General features: G+C 36.9%; 2 protein-coding genes across 2 annotated transcripts in view; one reads left to right on the top strand and one right to left on the bottom strand.

Annotated features, from left to right (window-relative positions):
• The window catches only part of LOC123268274 (intraflagellar transport protein 140 homolog), a 63,727-nt gene that overhangs the window by 18,424 nt on the left and 23,701 nt on the right, over window positions 1-21,602 (bottom strand). The window lies entirely within an intron of this gene.
• Window positions 17,998-19,690, top strand: LOC123268275. The gene is made up of 2 exons (XM_044733223.1): window positions 17,998-18,838; window positions 19,568-19,690. Exon 1 carries the CDS (start codon window positions 18,251-18,253, stop codon window positions 18,833-18,835), a length of 585 nt encoding a protein of 194 aa, XP_044589158.1. The 5' UTR covers window positions 17,998-18,250; the 3' UTR covers window positions 18,836-18,838; window positions 19,568-19,690.

Here is a 21,602-nt window from a genome sequence, read left to right on the forward strand (position 1 = left end):
TTTTTGATAACTCCCGAACAAATCAACCAATTTCGATGGAATTGGTGGCAATCGACGTGGTTTTTCAAGTTTAAGAGCAAATTAGTTTTTAGAATTGATCAGTGGAGCCGTTTAGAAGTTATTCCAAAAAAACCTTTTTTTAAATATTTTATTTGTGAGATTTCTCAAAATCTAGCCAACCGAATCAATTCAAATTTCAACGAAATTGAACGGCAGTGATATTCTTTGGATCTCCACTTATCTCGATTCGATCGGTTGAGCCATTCATAAGTTATAAGAGGTTTACATACTTCACACTCAATTAAAAAAGATCTTATCCATCTACCGTATCTTTTGATGCTTCTTTATATGGTTTTTAAATTGTTAAAAAAATACCATCATTGTTGTTTATGATAGTAGATGTGACATTTAGATAATGATCTAATGTCGAAGCTACGCATAGGTTAATATTATTAAGTTTTGGGATAATTAAAAGTGGCTAAAATGCACCCTGTCGAGAGGATTTAATCCTATCAGGGATTTCAATTTCATAACCGTAATTTTTTTATGAATATTAGATCTTTTAATTAAATAGATCGTTTGGACCCGATGTGCAGAAACTATTGCAAGTAAAACAACTAGTTTTTTTTGTTAATTGATATAAATTAAGATTATTAAGTAGGTTTAAATTTTCTAATTTTTCCATAACAGGATCTAAACTAAAATTCTATTATATTTAGGTCTAGCAGGTTGAATATTGTAAGCACCCTTCAGTAGTCTCGATATTAAAGGATTTTTTCCTATACTAGTGTACGTTGCGCGCGCAAGCGTGCGTGTGAATGTCCCCAAAATCTTCCCGGAAAAAATCTCTCCAAAAAAAACGCTTCAAAATTTCGTTATGGCCTTTTATCATGGTTTTTGTGTATATTTACACGAAAAAGGCCAGCACAACTGTCAGGAATAATAATATTATAATTTAAAATTAGATTTTAGAGGGAAGATTTTGTCGGGGAGATTTTGTCGTGTCACTGAATTGTTCTACAAGGAGAAAGGAGAAGATTAGCATCTGGTTGGAAAATAATTGGTCTTGATTTTAATAATGATAGCCATAAAGGGTACCATGGCTGACCACTCCAATTTGAAACTACTAAAATCCCACAAGCCTGACCTGTTAAGATTTTTAACTTCCCGCTAAGGAAATCGAAGATTTTCGAAAAATCGAGAAGTTATTGGTTTTACCCCGTTTTGCAAAAATCGAGGTTTCAACAGATCTCGACGTTTTGAAGCCCTAAGAAGCTTCCCTGACTATTTTTACGATGATGTTCGTACGTCTGTATGTGTGTGTGTGTGTATGTGTGTGTGTGTATGTGTGTGTTTTCTTTTTTTTAAGGGGGGGGGGGGAAATCCTTTTTACGGATTCTAGGCATAGCTGTTTGGCCTGGATATGTGGCGACTCGACGCAGTGTCATACTAAAACTCGACGCTAGCGCCCCTACCCATTAAACCCTAAACCCCTTTTACTCTTTCCCCTAATCCCTCATGGAAACCGCCGTCAGGCATTACTTCGTGAGGGGAGGATCTAGCTACTGCTCTTTCTTCTGGTGGCTAAGGTGTTATTCTTTCTTCCTTCTAATTGGCGTCATTCGCTCTTCTTCTTTCTATGGACCGCAGGTCTGAGAGGACTCCCGTGACAAACGTGTTTGTGGCGTTCCAGGCAGCCTCTGATGACAGCATTGCTTCTACTATTGTCTCTGGTTGGATTTTCCTCTTCAGGATATTCTCCAGCTCATCTCGCTGTGGATAAAAACGTGGGCACTCAAAGAAGTGCTCTGCATCTTCATTGACTCCTGGGCAGGACGGGCACTCTAGGAAATTATCATGCTTAAAGCGGTGAAGATACGCCCGGAAACAGCCGTGTCCTGATAACATCTGCGTAAGATAATAGTTGACCTCACCGTGACTCCGGTTTAGCCAAACGTTGATCCTTGATATGAGACGATGCGTCCACCTACCCTTCACTGTGGCATCCCACTGTAGTTGCCATCGACTTATGCTCTTCTGCCGTTCTTCTGTTCTAAGCTCCTCAGCGCTTAGTGTTGTTGACTTCTTTCGTTGGTAAAGGATCCGTCTTTCCTCAGCTAAGACTCTGAGAGGCAAAGTTCCGGAAATGACACACACTGCTTCCATAGATATTGTGCGGAAGGCGCTTGCTACTCTTAAGGCACTCAGACGGTAGACTGGTCCAGCCTTTCTCCATGATTCTTGCTTCTCTAGTGCGTCCGCCCAGATAGATATTCCGTAAGTATGCATTGATGTGACTACAGATGATAGCAGTAGTCTTCTGCTCTGCTTTGGACCTCCAACGTTTGGCATCAGTCGTGCTAAGCTAGCTACCACTGCTGATGCTTTTGCACTCACGTGTTCGACTTGCTGCTTAAAGTTGAGTCGGGCATCAAGCATCACTCCCAGATATCGGATATATGGTTGTGATGTGATTTCTTGTTCTTCGACTTTCAGCTTTATGGTCTCTATCACTTTTCTGCTGGTAATAAGCACAGCCTCAGTCTTCTGTTTAGCCAGTTGTAGATTCATTGAGTCCATCCACCGGTTAACTTTCTCAAAGGTGATACCGAACATGTGGTTTATCTCATCTAGGTGTTTAGCAACGATTACGACAGCTACATCATCTGCATATGCAACAAGCTTGACACTTCTTGGAAGAGTCAGTCTCACAAGGGGAGGATACGACCTTGAGGAAACGGGTTTGGATAATCTTTGACGCAGTGATAGTACACCATGTGGGTATACTACCTCTGAAATACTAAAGTGCAATACTCAAAAATGGCTGAGAAAAACGCACTCAAAGTTTACTCAGCACTATAATATATTAATAGGTAAATAATTGATACATTAAATTATTCTTTAATAAAATATTTTTTTATTTTCAACTTCATTTCTATAAATTATCTACGGTGTATATCATGAGATATTTGTAATTCATGAATAATTCTTATAACTCTCATATTCATTATAAGTTTAACTGAAAAATATATACCTGCGCCAGACAATAAGAAGGGTCGAATATGGTATGAGGGTACAATAATTCTTGTCCTCGAGTTATTGTAAACTGTACATCGATTCGAGCTCTGTTGGCCCACCGGAAGAATAGTCATGTTGTTGTCCTTGAACCTATGTTAGTCCCACCACTTTTTCAGAAGCTTGACTATAGCAGTTAGTTTCTGAATTTCGACACGAACAGACGTATTTGTGCAGTGAAATTTACTTTAAAAATTATTTTATAATTTATAAAATGTCATCAAGCGAAGCCAGTTCTTCTCATGGAGATGAAAACACTCCTGATACATCCTTACATAGTGATTTATCGAAGCAACGGCTAAAAGATGGAGTAGTGTATTATGAAGGTTTACTTCTTGAAAGTGATTTAATTGCAAAAACATCTTCTGACACTCTATCTGAAGATGCTATGTTGATTGGTAGAGAATTATATGATAATACGTTAGATATGTTAAATAAAAAGAAGTTCGTAAGCGATCAAGAATTGATTCATGCTCAAGAAGAATGCTCAGACGGAAATTTTGAAGCAGTAGAAGATAATTCAGTTGATGACTATGTTCCAGATGAAAAAAAAAAACAAAAAATGATGGATTATATTCCTCTGGAATATAAAATTAAAGTTTTAAACATAGCAAAAGCTCACCCTTCATGGAAACTAGAGACATTACAAAAAAATGGATATAGTCATTTGAAGAGAATGGATCATTTGAAAGTATGGGAAAAAGATGTTGAACATGGTGGAACTAAATTTGATAAATATCATGTGATTGATTCTTGGACGTATGACCGCTTCGTCGAGGCAAGACAAAATTATCAACAAGTGACTACACGAAATTTGCAGCAATGGGCTTTAGCTGCAGCCAGCCAGTTTCTTAATCTTCAATTTACAGCGTCCGACCCATGGGTAAAAAAATTTAAACAAAGACACAACATTCGTCAACGCAAAATTACAAAATTTGTAACAGACAAAGAAGTTCACACCATGCCAGAAATTATCGCCTCTGCAGAAATGTTTCGCATTCAAACAAAACAATTGATATCTAACTTCGATAGTGACTTCGTTATTAATACAGATCAAACAGGTATATAAATTTTCTAACGGTAAACTAATTATTTTTATTCCATTATTAAATTTAATCGAAGTTAATCATTAGATTTTTTAAAATTCATATTTTCAGGATGTCAATACCAATCAATGTTTAATAGGACACTGACGGAAAAAGGAAGCAAAACAGTGTTTGCAAAAGTACAAGACATGACCAAGGCGTCACACTCATATACTGCACAATATAGCATAACATTATCTGGAAAATTACTACCACATGTTTTTATTTGTTTGCAAGAGCCTACAGGTGATTTTGGGCCAAGAATAAAGAAAAACGTAGAAGAATATTTAAAAAAATACAAAAATGTTATTGTCACATCATCAAAATCAGGAAAACTGACAACTACTCTCTATAAAAATTTTCTAGAGAAATGTTTAATGCCATATGTTCAAAAAAATAAATTTCTTTTAATTATTGACTCGTGGACAGGACAAGTGAAGCCAGAATTATATGATGAAATATTTCAGGATGATAAAAAAATGCCTACATGCACATTTAAAGTTATACCTCCAAAATGTACTCCGTTAGTTCAACCATATGATGTCTATTTCTATAGACAAGTGAAAAATTTTATCAAACGATTGTAAAGTACCGCTGAACTTCTAGACAAGAATTATGAAATTCATTCCCGAGAGGATTGCATAAAAATTCATTCGATTATTCATCACCAATTGTCAGTGCCAATATTTCGAGACATGATGGAATATGCCTGGTTCGCCAGCGGGCTTTGTGACACAAGAAATTTTTTTACTAATGTCAATGATGGGTGTTTCTCATTAGACCGTTTAAAAATACCGTGTCATTGTAAAAAAGCAGCATTTATTTGTTGTTCTTGGTGTAGAAAAACTTTTTGTTTTGAATATTTGTTCAAATCTCCCTCTCTACTTCCCAGCCATTACCGACTAAAACCACTAGAGGCTTCTCTACCTCTCCACTTGGAGGCAGGTCAGGCGCCTGCAGAGCACCAGGGGTCCTCTGGCCGAGAATTGGAGCGCTCTCTCTCGCTCTCTTCTCGTGTTCGTTGTCGGATTGAATGCATTTCAACCGTGTTTTTTCGCATCCATCTTTTTAATACTATAAAATCGCCGTTTTGCTTACAATTATAACTTTCTTTTGCTTAATCTGATTGCTTTTAATTAATTTAGTGTGTTTCAGATAAATTAACATTTTCGTGCAGTAATTGCCGCTTTTTACAGTGTCGGCGGTTTTTTCCTTAACCACGTGCTAACCTGCTTCGCTTTGATAACCACGCTGTGTTTTGCTTATCTGCCTTTATTTAAACAATCCGCTATTAAATTAGTGAAATATTTAGTGTACTTTTGTTAATAAATATATAGTGTTATTTTTGTTAATAATTTTTGTATTTTTATTGAAATTGAACAAACAGAAACGAACCAAAGTCCCAGTATCTTTTATCTTATAAGATTTGAAGTATTAAACAATATTTTTATCATAAGTATCACTCAGGATCATGTAATAATATCTCATAATACGTAATTATAAAATATTGCTTTAATTAATTAAAAAAATGTATAATTTTCCATTTAATTTTCGACTTATTATTTGTTTGTACCACCGCAGATAATTTATAGAAATGAAGTTTAAAATTGAAAAATTTTTTATTAAAGAATAATTTAATGTATCAATTATTTACCTATTAATATATTATAGTGCTGGGTAAACTTTGAGTGCGTTTTTCTCAGCCATTTTTGAGTATTGCACTTTAGTATTTCAGAGGTAGTATACCCACATAGTGTACTACCACTACGTCAAAGATTATCAAAATCGGTTTCCCCAAGGTCGTATCCTCCCCTTGTCAGCAGGCCATCATACATGACATTCCACAGAAGTGGACCCAGAACGGAACCCTGGGGTACACCTTCAGTAATATCATACTCTTTTGGACCATTCTTCGTGTCATATCTCAGGATTCTGTCCGTGAAGTAGCTAGCCACTATCCTACGTAGATATCCTGGTACGTTTTTCTCTTCCAGGGCTTGCATAATGCAGTCCCAGTTGGCGAAGTTAAAGGCATTTTTGATGTCCAAAGTGGCCACCAGGCAGTACTTCTTCGCTCCACCCTTCCATCTGATCCCTTCGATTGCCTCCTTGGCCGTTGCAACAACCAGATTGATTGCGTCCAGGGTTGATCGTCCTTTCCGAAAACCATACTGGTTGTCTGCCAGGAGTGGATCGACAACTGCTTCTATTCTTTGGTGGATTATACGCTCAAATATCTTACCTGCCGTGTCTAACATACAAAGTGGTCGATAAGATGACGGTTCTTCTGGTGGCTTTTTCCCTTTTGGAAGTAGTACTAGTCGTTGCTGCTTCCACTTCCGAGGGAAAATCCCTTTCTTGAGGCAAGTGTCGTAGACGTCCAGGAACAATGATGGCACTACTTTTATAGTAGTTGTTTTTAAAGCAATATTGGGGACCCCGTCCAATCCCGGCGCTTTATTGTTCCCTACACGATTACAAGCCTCCATCAGTTCTTCCTCCGTGACAGATGGAATGTCATCCATTTCATTCTGCGCTAGTAGGTAGTTAAACTCGCTTTGTTTGGGGAACAACGCGTTTACGATCTTCTGTAGGAGTTGAGGACACGTGGGTGATGGCATTAGCTGGTTCTTAAGATGGGTCATGACCACCTTATACGGCCTACCCCACAGATCTCTGTCCACCTCGTTGATGAGCTCCTTCCAGCATTTTCTTTTTCTATCTTTGATGGCTTTGTTCAGGGATCGACGGGCTTTTTTGTACTCTGCGACCAGCTCCGTAGAGTTAGGCCGTCGGTAGCCACGCTGAGATATTCTTCTCTTCTGATGACACTCTTTACGAAGGGCGCTGATCTGGTCGTATCACCAGTGAACGGAAGATCTTGTGTTCATGCCACGTTTACGAGACATACTGGCGTCACAAGCCTGGGTCACTCTTTTCATCAGGTCCTTGGTCTTCTCTTCTGCGCAGCCCACGATAATCTGGTCACTATTGAGAGCTACTAACAATGCACTTGGGTCAAGAGTTTTTACCTTTCAACCAATGGTGTTTAGTTGCTTTTCAGGTCTTCTCGGGCTCTGGACGTTTGATATTTCCCAGATCATCGCGTTGTGGTCGCTGGCTGTGTAGATATCCATCACCTTCCAGTTGATATTACCTCTGGTGAGGCTGCTACTGACGAAAGTGAGATCTACAATAGAACTTGCGTCTCCTTTGGTGTAGGTTGGTGTATCACCACTGTTGAACAGTACTACATCTAATGTAGAAAAGGCTTCTAGTAGTTCCTTTCCTCGCGCGTTTGTATGCTTGCTGCCCCAGTCTACTGCCCAGGCGCTGAAGTCCCCGGCTATTGCCACTGGGTGGTAATGCTTCGCGTCCTCGGTAAGTCGATCCAGAAATGCGGTGAATTCGACAGTAGAGAGGCTAGGTGGTGCGTAACAGCTATAGAAGCGGATGCCCTCTACTGATATTGCTACAAAGCCGGCATTGCTGTTGTCAACTGCATTTTGGAAAGGGAGCTTGCCACATAACCAGATGACAGTTTTGGATGTGCTGTCAGATTCCCAGGGTTGGGTACTCAGGTGTTTATATGGCTCTGCTATCAGTACCAAGTCAAGCTCTAGTTCTCGCACGGATTGCATGAGCAGGTCATGCGCTGCCTCACAATGGTTGAGATTGAGCTGCAGTATCATCATGTTTGTTTGTTCGTCAACTTCTAGAGTGCCTCCTGAAATAACGGGCACTTATAAGTACCGGCATGGTGGGCAACATTCTCTGCACTTTCAATCTCAGCACATAATGCACATTTGGCTGGATTTTTACAATCAGCAATCTTGTGCCCTTCTTGTCCGCACCTGATGCAAAGCTTCGACCGGTCCACCTTGCTTCTGCACTGGGATTCATGATGTCCGAAATGCCAGCATTTAAAGCATTGAATAGGTCTCTTCGTTGCCCTTATTCGGCAATTAATCCAACCAATCCGGATTTTGCTACTTCCATCCAGTAGTTTCTGTGCTGTTGCTGCTGGTAGAATTACTGTGGCAATTTGAGTACCTCTATAGACCTTACAGATCTTGATTGCCTCTAGTGGTATCTCACAGCCATCTCCAGCTTCCTTTTGTAGGGCACCCTGGATGTCGTCCTTCGTTGTGTCATCATCGACGTCTCGGATCTCAATTACCTCCTTTGGTCCTTTGCAGGTTCCTCTTGCGTCTTCTATCAGTATGTCTGCAATGGTCTTTCTCAATGTTTGGCCTTTGTCGGTGTTCTTCCTCGAAAAAGTTATCAGCATATCTCCAGCATTGGTCTTATGGATCTTCTCTACCGTACTGCGGACCTGATCATCAGGGATGTCTTGTTTTAATCGGCGCAGGATCTCGGCGTACTTTGCTTTCTCTGTCAGCCGGATGATGAGGACATCCGTTCTGATCCATTTCCGCGGTTTCTTTCGCTTGGGTTCAGATCGGGGCTCCTTTGTCATCTGTTTTGCGAGAACCTCTTTCTTCTTTCGCTTTAGCTCTTTCTTGGACTGAACTTTCTGCCAAACCGACGCTTTTTCCTGTTCGTCGCTCCTTGCGGAGGGCTTTTCTTCAAATCCTTTTTCTTCACGACTTGGCTGATTGACATTTAGCCAATCCCGGAATACACGGACGGACTAGACTCGCTCGGAGCGGTGAAGATTCCGATCTCTAGCACTCACTGCGTACTCCCTGATCAAGGCCCGAGGTGGCTGGCTCCTGATCTACTGCTGTAACTTACACCTCGGCAGCGCAAGCTCACATCAGCCGTGGCCTGCGTCGTCGGAAACTACGACACAGGTTCCGGACACTCCCAGTGGGTTACAACAGAGAACGATCTTCTTCTTGCTAGGTCAGTTAGTGTGACCAACCCATTAAGGGGAGTTTTGTCCACGGGAGCGTATTTTATTTAGCTCCTACGCTCTGTACCTTGTCAACTAAGAGACTCCGTGTCATCCAAGGACAGCGAGCGTTCTCCCATCCGCTCGGGGAGACGCGCCCGGTAGCAGTATCTCTTCTGCCCTGAGTGTGTGTGTGTGTGTGTGTGTGTTTTTTTTTTTTTCTTTTTTGTAGGGGGGGGAATCCTTTTTACGGATTCTAGGCATAGCTGTTTGGCCTGGATATGTGGCGACTCGACGCAGCGTCATACTAATTCGACACTAACGCCCCTACCCACTAAACCCTAAACCCCTTTTCCTTCTTTCCTCTAATCCCTCATGGAAACCGCCGTCAGGCATTACTTCGTGAAGGGAGGATCTAGCTACTGCTCTTCCTTCTGGTGGCTAAGGTGTTAACTATCTTCCTTCTATCTTCTGCTATTTGCTCTTTTTCTTTCGGTGGAACGCAAGTCTTTAAGGACTTCTGTTGCAAACGTGTTGGTAGCGTTCCAGGCAGCTTCTGATGACAACATTGCTTCTACTAGTGAATCTGGTTGCATTCTCTGGTTCAGGATCCTCTCCAGTTCTTCACGCTGTGGATCGAAACGAGGACATACAAAGAAGACGTGCTCCGCGTCTTCAGCAGCTCCTGGGCAGGACGGGCACTCCGAAGAGTCATCGTGCTTAAAGCGGTGTAGATACTCTCGAAAACACCCATGTCCCGACAACATCTGCGTAAGATAGTAATTGACCTCACCGTGATTCCGGTTAAGCCAAATGTCGACCCGAGGTATGAGACGGTGCGTCCACCTACCCTTCTCTGCAGCATCCCATTGTAGTTGCCATCGGCCTATGCTCTTTTGCCGTTCTTCAATTCTAAGTTCTTCCGGGCTCAGTGCAGTTGACCTTTTTCGTTGGTAAAGGGCCCGTCTTTCCTCTGCTAGAACTCTAAGAGGTAGGGTTCCAGCAATGACGCACACTGCTTCTTCTGATAGAGTGCGGAAGGCACTAGCTACTCGTAGGGCACTCTGTCGGTATATTGGTCCAGCTTTTCTCCATGATTCTTGGGTTTCCAGTGCATCAGCCCAAATGGATATTCCGTAAGTGAGCACTGTGTGTGTGTGTGTGTGTGTGTGTGTGTGTGTGTGTGTAAACCTCTTATAACTTCTGAACGGCTTGACCGATTTGATCGCAGTTGGTGTCATTCGAAAGGTCTGCGCCAAACTTAGATTTCCTGTAAGTTGGAACCGATTCGAACCAGTAGATTTCAAGAAATTTAACAAAAAGTGAAAAAAAAAAGTTGTTTTTTTTTTTATTTTTTTTAAATATCTCCGAATTAGCTGAACCGATCGACCTCAAAAACTAATCAGCTCTTAACCTTGAAAACCCGCATCGATCGCCATCTAGAACGTCAGAATCGGTTAATGCGTTCGTGAAATATCGTTGTCGAAAAAAATCGAAAAAAGTGTTTTTATGTAATAACCCCGAAATTTTTCATCAGATCAATTTTTAACGTCCCGTTAAGAAAATTGAAAATTTTCAAAAATCGGGAAGTTATTGGTTTAACCCCGTTTTTCGAAAATCGAGTTTTCATCGGATCTCGACGTTTCGAGGTCCTAGAAAGCTTTCCTGACTATTTTCACGATGGTGTCCGTACGTCTGTATATATATGTGTGTGTATGTGTGTATGTGTGTATGTAATCCTCTCGTAACTTTTGAACGGCTTGACCGATTTCATCGCGGTTGGTGTCATTCGAAAGGGCTTCGCCAAACTTAGATTTCCTGTAAGTAAGAACCGATTTGGACCAATAGATTTCTGAGTTCTGAGTCTGGCTTTGTTGAGCAACAGAGGGTTGATTCTCTGAACGGGATCGAGTAGTCGAATGATTGTTCTTGAAGGCATTCGATTTCCTCATAAACGATGAACGGTTGTAGCCCGTCGGGTTGGAGCGTGGAGCAGACGGGCTCTTCCAGTTTCAAGGAGTCTTTGACTTTGACAATTCCTTTTTAGAATTCTGATTTTTAATAGAAAGACCAGTTTTTTCCACTACAACAGCAGACTTGATTTTTTTAGCTAAATTTTCACCAAACAAAAATTGATCTATGGGTGAATTTTTCAAAATAGATTTTCTTTTTTCATCTACACAAGGGTATAATTGAGCACGTCTAGATTTGGTCAATTGGAACATTAGCTCACACATCGTGGAGCTGGAATCGCAAAGAAGTTGTAAAAGTTCGTTTGTCTAAAGGCTCTTCTTTGTCATTGAAGATCTGACAAATAGCTGTGCCAAGAGCAACTAAACTTTTTCCACATAAATCTTGGTGATTAGCCAAGTATTTATCACGCGATTTGGACGTCTTCCCATACAGGACAATACGACGAGACCAGATATGGGCCATGCTTGGCGCAATGCTGTCTATCTCTGGCCCATGCTTGTAAGCCCGCTTTGGCCCAGCCTTGGTAGAAGTCTGGAGTGATAACAGGGTGCCAAGCTTGGTTTCCTAGACTGGCCCAAGCATGATAACCAAGACTGGCCCAAGATTGTTAACCAAGACTGGCCCAAGTTTTTAAGCCAAAGCAAGCCCAGGCTTATTCACCACTATAGAATTTACTAAAAGAAGTAGGTTAGAAAATATATTTAGAATTTAATTGTTTAATGTGAAACCAAATTAATATTAAGAACCCAATTTCGAATAAATTGAATTCTCTGAAATAAAATAGTAAAATTCTACGAAACGGTTAAATTATTTTGTATAAAATGAGTAGTTGTTAGTTAAAATTATAAAAAAAGAATTTTTTAATTGTCAATAATTTATTTCAATTTGATGTATAGCTAACGCAAGTTTAGACGACTTAACTCTTAATTTAGACCTAACTTTCGCTAATTATAGAAGTAAAGTGAAAATCGCATTTACCCTAACCGAGATTCGAACCCGAGCCGCGCGCTTGCCAGACCGACCACTAACCCCTACGCCGTACGACCGATAACTTAACGCACATCTCACCATTCATAAAAGCTAAATCTATATGGTGACAGAGTGTGAAGGTTTATTATTTATATAATTGGGTATTTGCATGATTTTGGTATTCATTAACTTTTGATATTTTTACATTCTATATAATTTTTTAAAATTTTTGAAAAAAACATTTTTCGATTTTGTTCTTAAAAATTTAAATAATTTAATAAATAAATGTGGTCCTAAATTACATAAAAGTCACGTGATGTAATACGTGATGTGATTGGTGTGACGTCATTGTGCTGTTTGTAGCGCGAATATTTGAATGAGCAATAAGTCATGTATAATATTTTACGGTACTAAAAAAATTAAAATTAAGTTTTTTTCGATTTTAAGTTTTACACTGTAACGTTCTAGCGAATTTCGAAATTTATTTGACGGTTCTTAGAAATTATTTTTATTAAATAAAACCTCGATCATTCCGTTGCAAGAATTATTTAACGGAGTGACGAGGAGATAAAGAAATTCTGCGAACGCCATCGCGACTCGAATTCAAAATTCATAACGCTGCATGAGATTCGGGCCTCGATGGTGTTCACTAGGGTAACCTGAGATGCGGCGTTGCGACATTTAATTATTAAAATCTATTGTACTGGATGCAAATCCAGAGCAGTCTGCCCTGAGCAATCAGGCGACAATCATCTTGGGGCTCCGGACGTATGTCCGGTGCCATCTGGCCCAAATTATATAATTAATTAAACGATTTACTTTAATTTTATATAATCGTGTGTATTATTTTAAATATAATACCCTTAATAATTATTCTCAAAATTTATAGAGTATCTAAGAGCAGAGTGCGCCTGGAATCTATAGATCTCCTATACACAACTGCCTGGTAAATTATAAAAATATGAGCTGGAAAATCCAGAACGTAACAACACATTATATTTTTTATGCCACATTTTACTGAAAATAATTAAAAGTGAAACAAATTTTTGTGAAATGTTTTTCTAATTTTAAAGTGAATGTGTTTGGAGGTTATGAACATGTCAATGTTGTTTTAATACTAAGACTTTTGGGAAGCATCAGTTCAACAATTTAGTTAGTGAATATCAACAAGTCAAGAAAAATGCCTCGACGAAAAGTGGATCTTGGTTTTAGTGAAGCACGGTCTGATAATTCACCACGAGTTGATGCATTCATGGTTGCAACTTATCTCGCCACAAATTCTGATTTTGTATCAGCAGAAATGAAAGGAGCAAAAGCTAGCCTGTTTGTATATTTTAATACAGCTATTTATTTAGATATAATTTAGAAATAAATTGATGATTTTTTATCAAAAAGTTGAAAAAGTATTTATTAGTTGTCACTACTATATTTATTTCACTATTTTAAATTAATATTTGTTTAATTATAGATCTGGGAGAAAGTCATATGGAGATGCAGCCATTGAATATGTACAAGTTAAGCTTCAGGGACCTGAATGTACTCTCAAATGTCTTATTTGTCCTGAACACAGAGTACATAATAAATCATATAGAGTGACTGTAGTTTTAAATGTTGTTGATGAAGAAATTTTATCGATTCAGTGTCATGATTGTGCCGCATCGTTAGGTAAATAAAATAATTTTACAATATTCAAGTAATAAAATCATGACAGTTCTTGTTTGTTTCATAATTTTCTACTATTAAACTTTATAGATAATACACACGTTACATAATAAGCTAAATTGAATATTTCGATAGTATTATGACCACTAATCACTTCTTTTTATACTGTTTTTTAGGTGGATGTAAGCACTCCATAGCATTTTTGATGTGGCTACACAGACGATCTTAAGAACCATCTCCAACTGATATTGAATGTTACTGGCGTAAATCAGTTTTATCTCAAGTTGGGTCAGCAATCAAATTTATTCGAGTAAAAGATTTTGCTTCTGGTACAAATACTACTGCTGTACATAAGTCTTTTAATACATTGCAAGAATTTGTCAATAGAACAAAACAAAAAAATGTACAGAGCCAAATCTTGCAGTATTTCAAATCTGAGAATACTGAAAAAAGTCTTCCAATACACAATTTATTAGTGGACTTTATTAATTTAGGAGGAACATCATGTAATGATTTCTTACAGTTTCTTACAGATTTCTTACAGTGTGTGTGTGTGTGTGTGTGTGTGTGTGTGTGTGTGTGTGTGTGTGTGTGTGTGTGTGTGTGTGTGTGTGTGTGTGTGTGTGTGTGTGTGTGTGTGAAAGTATGTGAACCGCTTATAACTTTTGAACGGCGTGACCGATTTCATCGCGGTTGGTGCCATTCGAAAGGACTTGACCAAACTTAGATTTTGAAATCTATTTGGACCGATTCATATCAATAGATTTTGAGAAATCGTAAAAAAACTGAAAAAAAAAATTTTTTTCAAATGTGGTTTTTTGGAATAACTTTTAAACGGCTTGATGGTTCAATTCCAAAAACTAATCAGCTCTTAACCTCAAAAACCACGTCGATCGCCACCAGTTCGGTCAAAATCGGTTGATTCGTTCGAGAGATATCGTGAACGAAAGAAAACCGAAAAAAGAGTTTTTTCGGAATAACTCCGAAATTCCTAGCGCGATCAATTAAAAATTTAAGATTCTTTGTGAGGCTTGAAAAACTGTGTCGAATGCTGCCAACCGCGTAAAAATCGGTTTATTCATTCAAAAGTTATTGCGGTTTAAAAATTCAAAAAATAGTGTCTTATCAAATCTCTATCAGACTTTTAAGCTCGAAGAGCTCAAAAGCATAGGAAAGCAATCTTTTTGAGCTCGGAGAGCTCAAAATAACCCATAAATTGTATTTTTAAGCTCGAAGAGCTCAAAAACGTCATTGGTGCAATTTTAAGCACCTAAGTATGGAATTAGCGGGAAGTTTCAGGGATGGCCTTCAGGGTCAACCGTTTTTCTAATTTTTTGTATTCAGACCAGGTCAATGATTGTTTGACAGGATCTGTTGACTTTTCAATTTCAATTTCTAAACAATCAATGATTGATTCTACTGCTGCCTAACGGCTTCGAAAACTTATTGGCAACTGACGTTTAATTCTTGCCGATGAAGGCCATATAATAAAGTCTTTTAGATATTCTGCTATGATTGGCAAAGTCTTAGTAAAGATGCGACTTATATTAGAAGTGGACATTCCAAAATCATCAGCTAAAATCGTAAAACTTTCATTCAATCTTATTTTTTTTAACGTAATAAATATATCAATGTCACTTAAATTAGCCATACGTAAAATATCAATAATATCCAAGCAATCATCCGGAATCCCGATGTATTTACGAGGTGACAACCGAATTCTTTCAAGTGTTTGCTTTAAATTACGCTTCTGAAATTCTTCTTGTTGAAATGCATTTTTCCATTCATTTTCTGTATTTCCATTTGTTGTTAAGAAATTATCTGATGAAGTAGGGAATGAACTAGCAGTTGTATTAGAAGATAAATTTGGAGTATTAGGTGAAGGATTTGATAATGGATCATTATTCGTTGGTTGAGAACAATAATTATGCGCATTTTTATTTTCTATCAACTGATCAATCGGAGATGATGCACGATCTTTAGTCACAGGTTTACATTGAACTTTTACACTCCTGTATGAACTCTTTATTTTGACTTGGACACCAACATTCAGTTTTTGACTTCCAATAGCAGGGCGGTCATCGCAGACATTGGATCTGTTCTTATCATAATCTTCTTGTATATTGAAATTAAATTGGTCTGTGCACTCAGAATTTAAATTATCCGTTATACTTCCAGAGATTTGATCCAGCGGTAACTTGGCAATATTGAAATTCATTGTTTCAGTACCTAGTTGATCTACATCCATTGAAGGAGCATCATTCATGCTTGAGGATTTTGATTGCTCAATAAATTTATGAGGCACAACATTATTCCTCATCCGTTTGTTACCACCAACCATTGTCCATTCTAACCAATTTTCCAAATCCACTTTAAGCTAAAATGAATAAAATTCATCATCAATTCATGAAATGAGTTGAAAATCACAATTTTAGGTTATAATTTTATGTAATTATTAAAAGAAATTTTTAATTATTTTTAATAAATACTTACGTCAAAATTATCTTCACAACAATAAAGCCGAGTTGATGATGAATAATGAGTTTCATTCCTGCATGCATCTAACCAATTTTTCCGTTTAACAGAATTCGATGGAACATTAATAAAAATTTTTTCTGGTGTCAATTTACCAGTATTTCTACACGTTGGAACTATACACCAACAAAAATCGTTTTTTGATGACATTTCGAGTAATTGAATACTTTTTTATTTTATTATTTTATTTTATTATAAACAACACTATCAGATCTTTTTTTAATCAAGTACAATTCAGCACAACAACTGTTTACACCTGCCACGTGCTTACAAGAGAAATTGGCGCTTAAAATTTCAAATAAAATAAGCATCGTGACGTCACATACACGAGATGGAGCTACCTATTCATTTAAATATCAGCTTTTTTTTATTTATTAAATTATTTAAATTTTTAAGAACAAAATCGAAAAAATTTTTTTTCAAAAATTTTAAAAAATTATATAGAATGTAAAAATAACAAAAGTTAATGAATACCAAAATCATGCAAATACCCAATTTATGTTATTTAATATTGTGTTTTGATGAAAATTATCTATTTTTTACAAATGTTTATTAATTTAAAAAAAAAGCAAAAGTCAAGTTCTTACATTAACTTTAGACTTTTTAAGTCGTTCTGTATAATTTTAATATCATATTATAATATTTTAATTTTTTTTTAAGACCGTATCAATTTTGACGATATACAATTGTTTTGTTGAAATAATAAATTTTAAATTTTAGCATTTGCTATCAAATATTCGTTAAGTAATAAATATTTACTGTTTCAAATTCTATTACTTAATGATTAATTAAATTTGGATTTCCCATTGAATAGCCAAAGTTAGGTTGCCCAATTCTGGCTCAAGTCTGGGTTGCCATTCAACGGCCAAGGCTAGGCATCCCAGTCTTGGCTAACACTCGGGTAATCATTGAGTCGGCCAAAGCTAGGTTGCTCAGTATTGGCCCAAGTCTGGATCGCCATTGAATGGCCATGTCTGGGGGATCCAGTTCTAGTCCAAGCTCGGGTAATCATTGGGTTGACCAAGGCTAGATTGCCCAGTCCTGGCCCAAGTTAGGGTGACTCTAGGCTTGGCCAAGGCTAGGTTATTCAGTCTTGGTCCATGTTAGGGTTACCATCCAACGGCCGAGGTTAAGTTACATAATCTTGGCCCAAGTTAGGGTTACCATTCATTGGCCAAGGCTAGGTCATTCAGTCTTGGCCCATGTTAGGGTTACCATTCATTGGCCAAGGCTAGGTTATCCAGTCTTGGCCCATGTTAGGGTTACCATCCAACGGTCGAGGTTAGGTTACACAAACTTGGCCCAAGTTAGGGAGACTCTAGGCTTGGCCAAGGCTAGGTTATTCAGTCTTGGCCCAAGCCTGGGTAATCATTGGAATGGCCAAGGCTGATTGCCCAGTTATGGCCCGGGCATGGGACAATATAGGTTTGCCAAGATGGGCTTCCCAATAATGTCCCAGGCATGGCCGCGTCGTTTGACTCTGGGGCTTCCTGTATAGGTTATTAAACAAAGAAAAGATTAACGGGTTGAAAATTGGAGCAACGAGAGGACAATTACCTTCATTAGGGTATTTGTCATACATTTTTGACTTATCTTCCTTGCTCATGCCTGATGAAAGGATCTCTTTCCAGCATGATGATACAAGTTCCGGATGAAAATTGAAACTTTTGTCCTTCAAGGATCTTTTTTCAAAACCCAACATTTGAAGGACAGGTTCACTGAAGGTAGGGACTTCAGAAGCCTTTGTATCTTGCAGCCCGACCGATGCCTTGGAATCATTATTAAGGGGGGAAATACGTGTAGAGGCTTGAAAAAATTCAAAATTTTTTTTTTTTCATAAATCGCTTGTAAAACTATTGAAAAATATACAGTTAAAATTTCAGGTCAAAATTATTATTCGTTCAAAAGTTACAAGCGATTTAGTAAGTGCGCTCGGTACAGCGCCCGAGAACATAATTACCTGAACGGAGCGGTCGGTTAGGGTCGAGTAGGTAGTCATTCATATACTTCCAAGTTGACAGAAGTTTTAATAAAAAAATTAAGCACTTACTATGGACTAGCAATTAGGAGAAATGTAAATAGCGTTGAAGACATGAAAAATGAGATATTGGCAACTTATTTCCATATGATATCAACAGATGATAATCCACAACATGACAAATGTCCAAAGGGTGTAGATAGCTGGTGTAAGTGGAACGAAGCTAAAGCTCTGGGGACAGAACCTCCAAAACATCCGACACCTTTGCATCCTGACGTTCAAAAAGCGATTTTTCCAATTTATCAGGATTTATCCCGGGTAGATTTATTGGAGAGATGTTTAGGAGGCCATACTCAAAATGCTAATGAAAGTTTTAATTCAACTATTTGGCGTATGGCCCCTAAACATTTGCATAGTGGTTTAAAAACTATTGAAATTGCTGCATACTTGGCTGCTTGCTTATTCAATGAAGGCAGTTCAAGTATTTTATTAGTCATGAACGAGTTAGGTCTCATCGTTGGGAACAATAGCTTCAATCACGCACAACAATCCGACAGTCAGCGCGTAACCCGTCAGAATCGACGCAGCTCCTTGGACAGTAAAGAAGCCCGAAAAGCACGAAAAGAAAAGCTACAAGCTCAAAATGAAGCATATGAAGCTGAAGAAGGCTTACAATATGGTGCTGGAATAGCTGATTAATTGGTAAGTTGTTTCAATTCGTTTAATACAACTTTATATTAACCTTTTGGCACCGTGGCTTTATTTACCAGTAACAATTTATCGAAACAAAAATTTTTCATAAAAAATTTATCATACAAAAATTTCTCACATGCAAAAAATTCTCACTCAAAAATTTCTTGATTAAAAAAATTCTCACAGAGCAAAAAATTATCATTTAAAAGTTTCTCAAATATTTTATTTTCACTTTATCATTAAAAATTCATAATTAAATAAATATTAATTTTAATAATAATTAATAATACCAAATAAATTTTGACAATGAGAAATATTGCCTTTGTGAAAATATCGAACAAGAAATTATTGCTGATAATTTATGTCGCGAGAAATTATTGCATGAGAAAAAAGAGACGGTCACCTTAACTTTTTTCATCACTTATTTTTTAAACGCGTTTTTCTCGAAACTAGTTTTTCGAACTAGTGTACACTCTAGCTTAAAAAGTTTTTAACCAATCATCTTCAAATTTAGTATATTATTTCTTTACATAATTGTGCTGAATATGAACCTCAATCAGAAGCAATTTTTTCATTTTAACTAATTTTTTATACTAAACAATAAACAAAAAGGTAAAAACATGACTTACTTTCACAGCCGTCAAAAAAATGAAAATTTTTTTTTTTTTTTTTTAAAATGAGGTTCATATAGAAGATACATGTCTAAAAAAAGTTATAATTTTGATGCATTGATTTCAGATAAAAATTATGGCCTCCATGATGTACACCAGTTGCGAAGTCGGACGACAACCTACGAGATGTATCAGCTGATATCTTTACTACTTTTTAAGTTTTATTCTTGTAAATGTAAATTTTTACTCTTCAATATATATATAAAATAACCCAAAAGTTTGAATAAATAATATTAATTTTTTATACCTTTAAATAATTGATTAAAATCTGCTCGAAAACGGCCATCTACACGTATTTCCCCCCTTAAGGGAAGAATCGATATCCGGTTCCAAGTCAATGTCACTTTTAGAAGTGTCATCATCTCTTGAGTCTGCAAGACCATAAGATCTAGGTTAAGAGAGGCTATCAAGTAGAAAAATAATTTCTCTTGACGCAGAGAGTAGAAAAAAAAATTTTTTTTAAATAAATTCTAACTCTCAATTTTAAACTTAACCCAGTCGAAAAAAAGGTACAACAAAATTAAAAAAATTTTAATTTTTGTTGCCCAAAAATAAAAAAGACAAAAAATAATAATAATAATAATAAATTATTATTCACCCTCAGAAACATTGTCAGATTGGTTTTTAACTAGATCTTCCAATGCTCAATCTGTATTTTCCAGATTGAAAAGCTCTTGGTAAAGCTTTAATTTCTTTTGGAGTAACTCTAGATCAGAGTTATTATAAGCTTGACGTTTGTTATTTATTTTTAAATTAGATAGAAAACCAATTTTTTATAATATAAATAGTCAAATGAATAAATTGTTTTAAATAAATTAATTAATGTTTAAATGTGATATTCACTTTACAGCGCACAAAAAACGTAATGAAGATAAATAAGTCGGTTACCTGGGAAACGCTCTATATTTGTTTTTACAGTTGAACTTTGTAACAGTGCATTTTGATATACTCGTGCTCGTGCAGAAGCCTTGCGTACCGGCCTACGTCAGTTTCATTTTCAGGCACTGGGCGGCGCTGTCGCTTGTCTTAGTTCTCGGAGTGGGGAGCTTGGGGCCTGGCTCCAGTCAGTTGAGCGGGTCGTTAATCAGTCGATCTTCGAGCCAGAGCTCCCAGTTAGGATTTTTTTCAAATCTACTACCTTATAAAGAAAATCTACCAACTTTTTGTTTATAAAAACTTTTAATTTTATTTTTATATTGTTTAATTTTCTTTTATGCACACAATAAGTTAAAAACAGCGCACTTGACAGTTGAAATATATCGATATACATCACCCAATAAGAAACCTCGGCTTATTTATTGCGAGTTTCGACTAATGACTAACTTCAAGACTCTAATGAACTTACTATGTATTTTGATATGTAAAGCGCAGCGTTGAATGTTATTAAATAAAGTATTTTAGTACTATTGGTCTATCTAAACATTAAAAAATAAAATGATTAGTAATGAAAGTGAAAATGAAGAAAATTCTCCTCCACGAAAATTGAGGAAAATTCATTATGATCAAAAATATTCAAAATTCTGGGAAAAAGAACCAGAATATGCAGGTTGGATTAAACCTAGTACTAAAGGAAACCAATTCTTTCAATGCACAGCATGTAATTGTGATTTAAACTGTAGTGGAGGAAAATATATTATTAATAAACATGCAAGAAGTGCAAAACATATAAATAGTGTTAAAGGTTTGTTTATACTGATTTTTTTGTCAGGTTTATTGGATCATTAAAATAACCTCTTTGTTTGTATCTTTACTTTCTACCTGTTCTATTTGGATACTATATTTTCTTTTCTAGCTACTATTTTTCAACCATCTATCACTTCGAAATTTAAACAGTCATCTAAGTCATTTGAAGATAAGATTAAATCTGCAGAAATTCAGATGGCATGCTTTTTAGCGAAAAATAACCTGTCATTCAACATTGCTGGTACTTTTACATTGTTTTTTTTTTACATTTTTTAATATTTATTCTATTCTATTGAATTTAATGACTTTGAATCTGACTAATATTAGTTAATTTTTGAAATAACATTTTAATGTTGATATACATGAGTCATAGGTAATTAGACATTAAAGTAAACAAACACAACTTTTCCGTTTATTTG

The sequence above is a fragment of the Cotesia glomerata genome, linkage group LG7, assembly GCF_020080835.1.
Source record: "Cotesia glomerata isolate CgM1 linkage group LG7, MPM_Cglom_v2.3, whole genome shotgun sequence".
Classification (NCBI taxonomy): Eukaryota; Metazoa; Arthropoda; class Insecta; order Hymenoptera; family Braconidae; genus Cotesia; species Cotesia glomerata.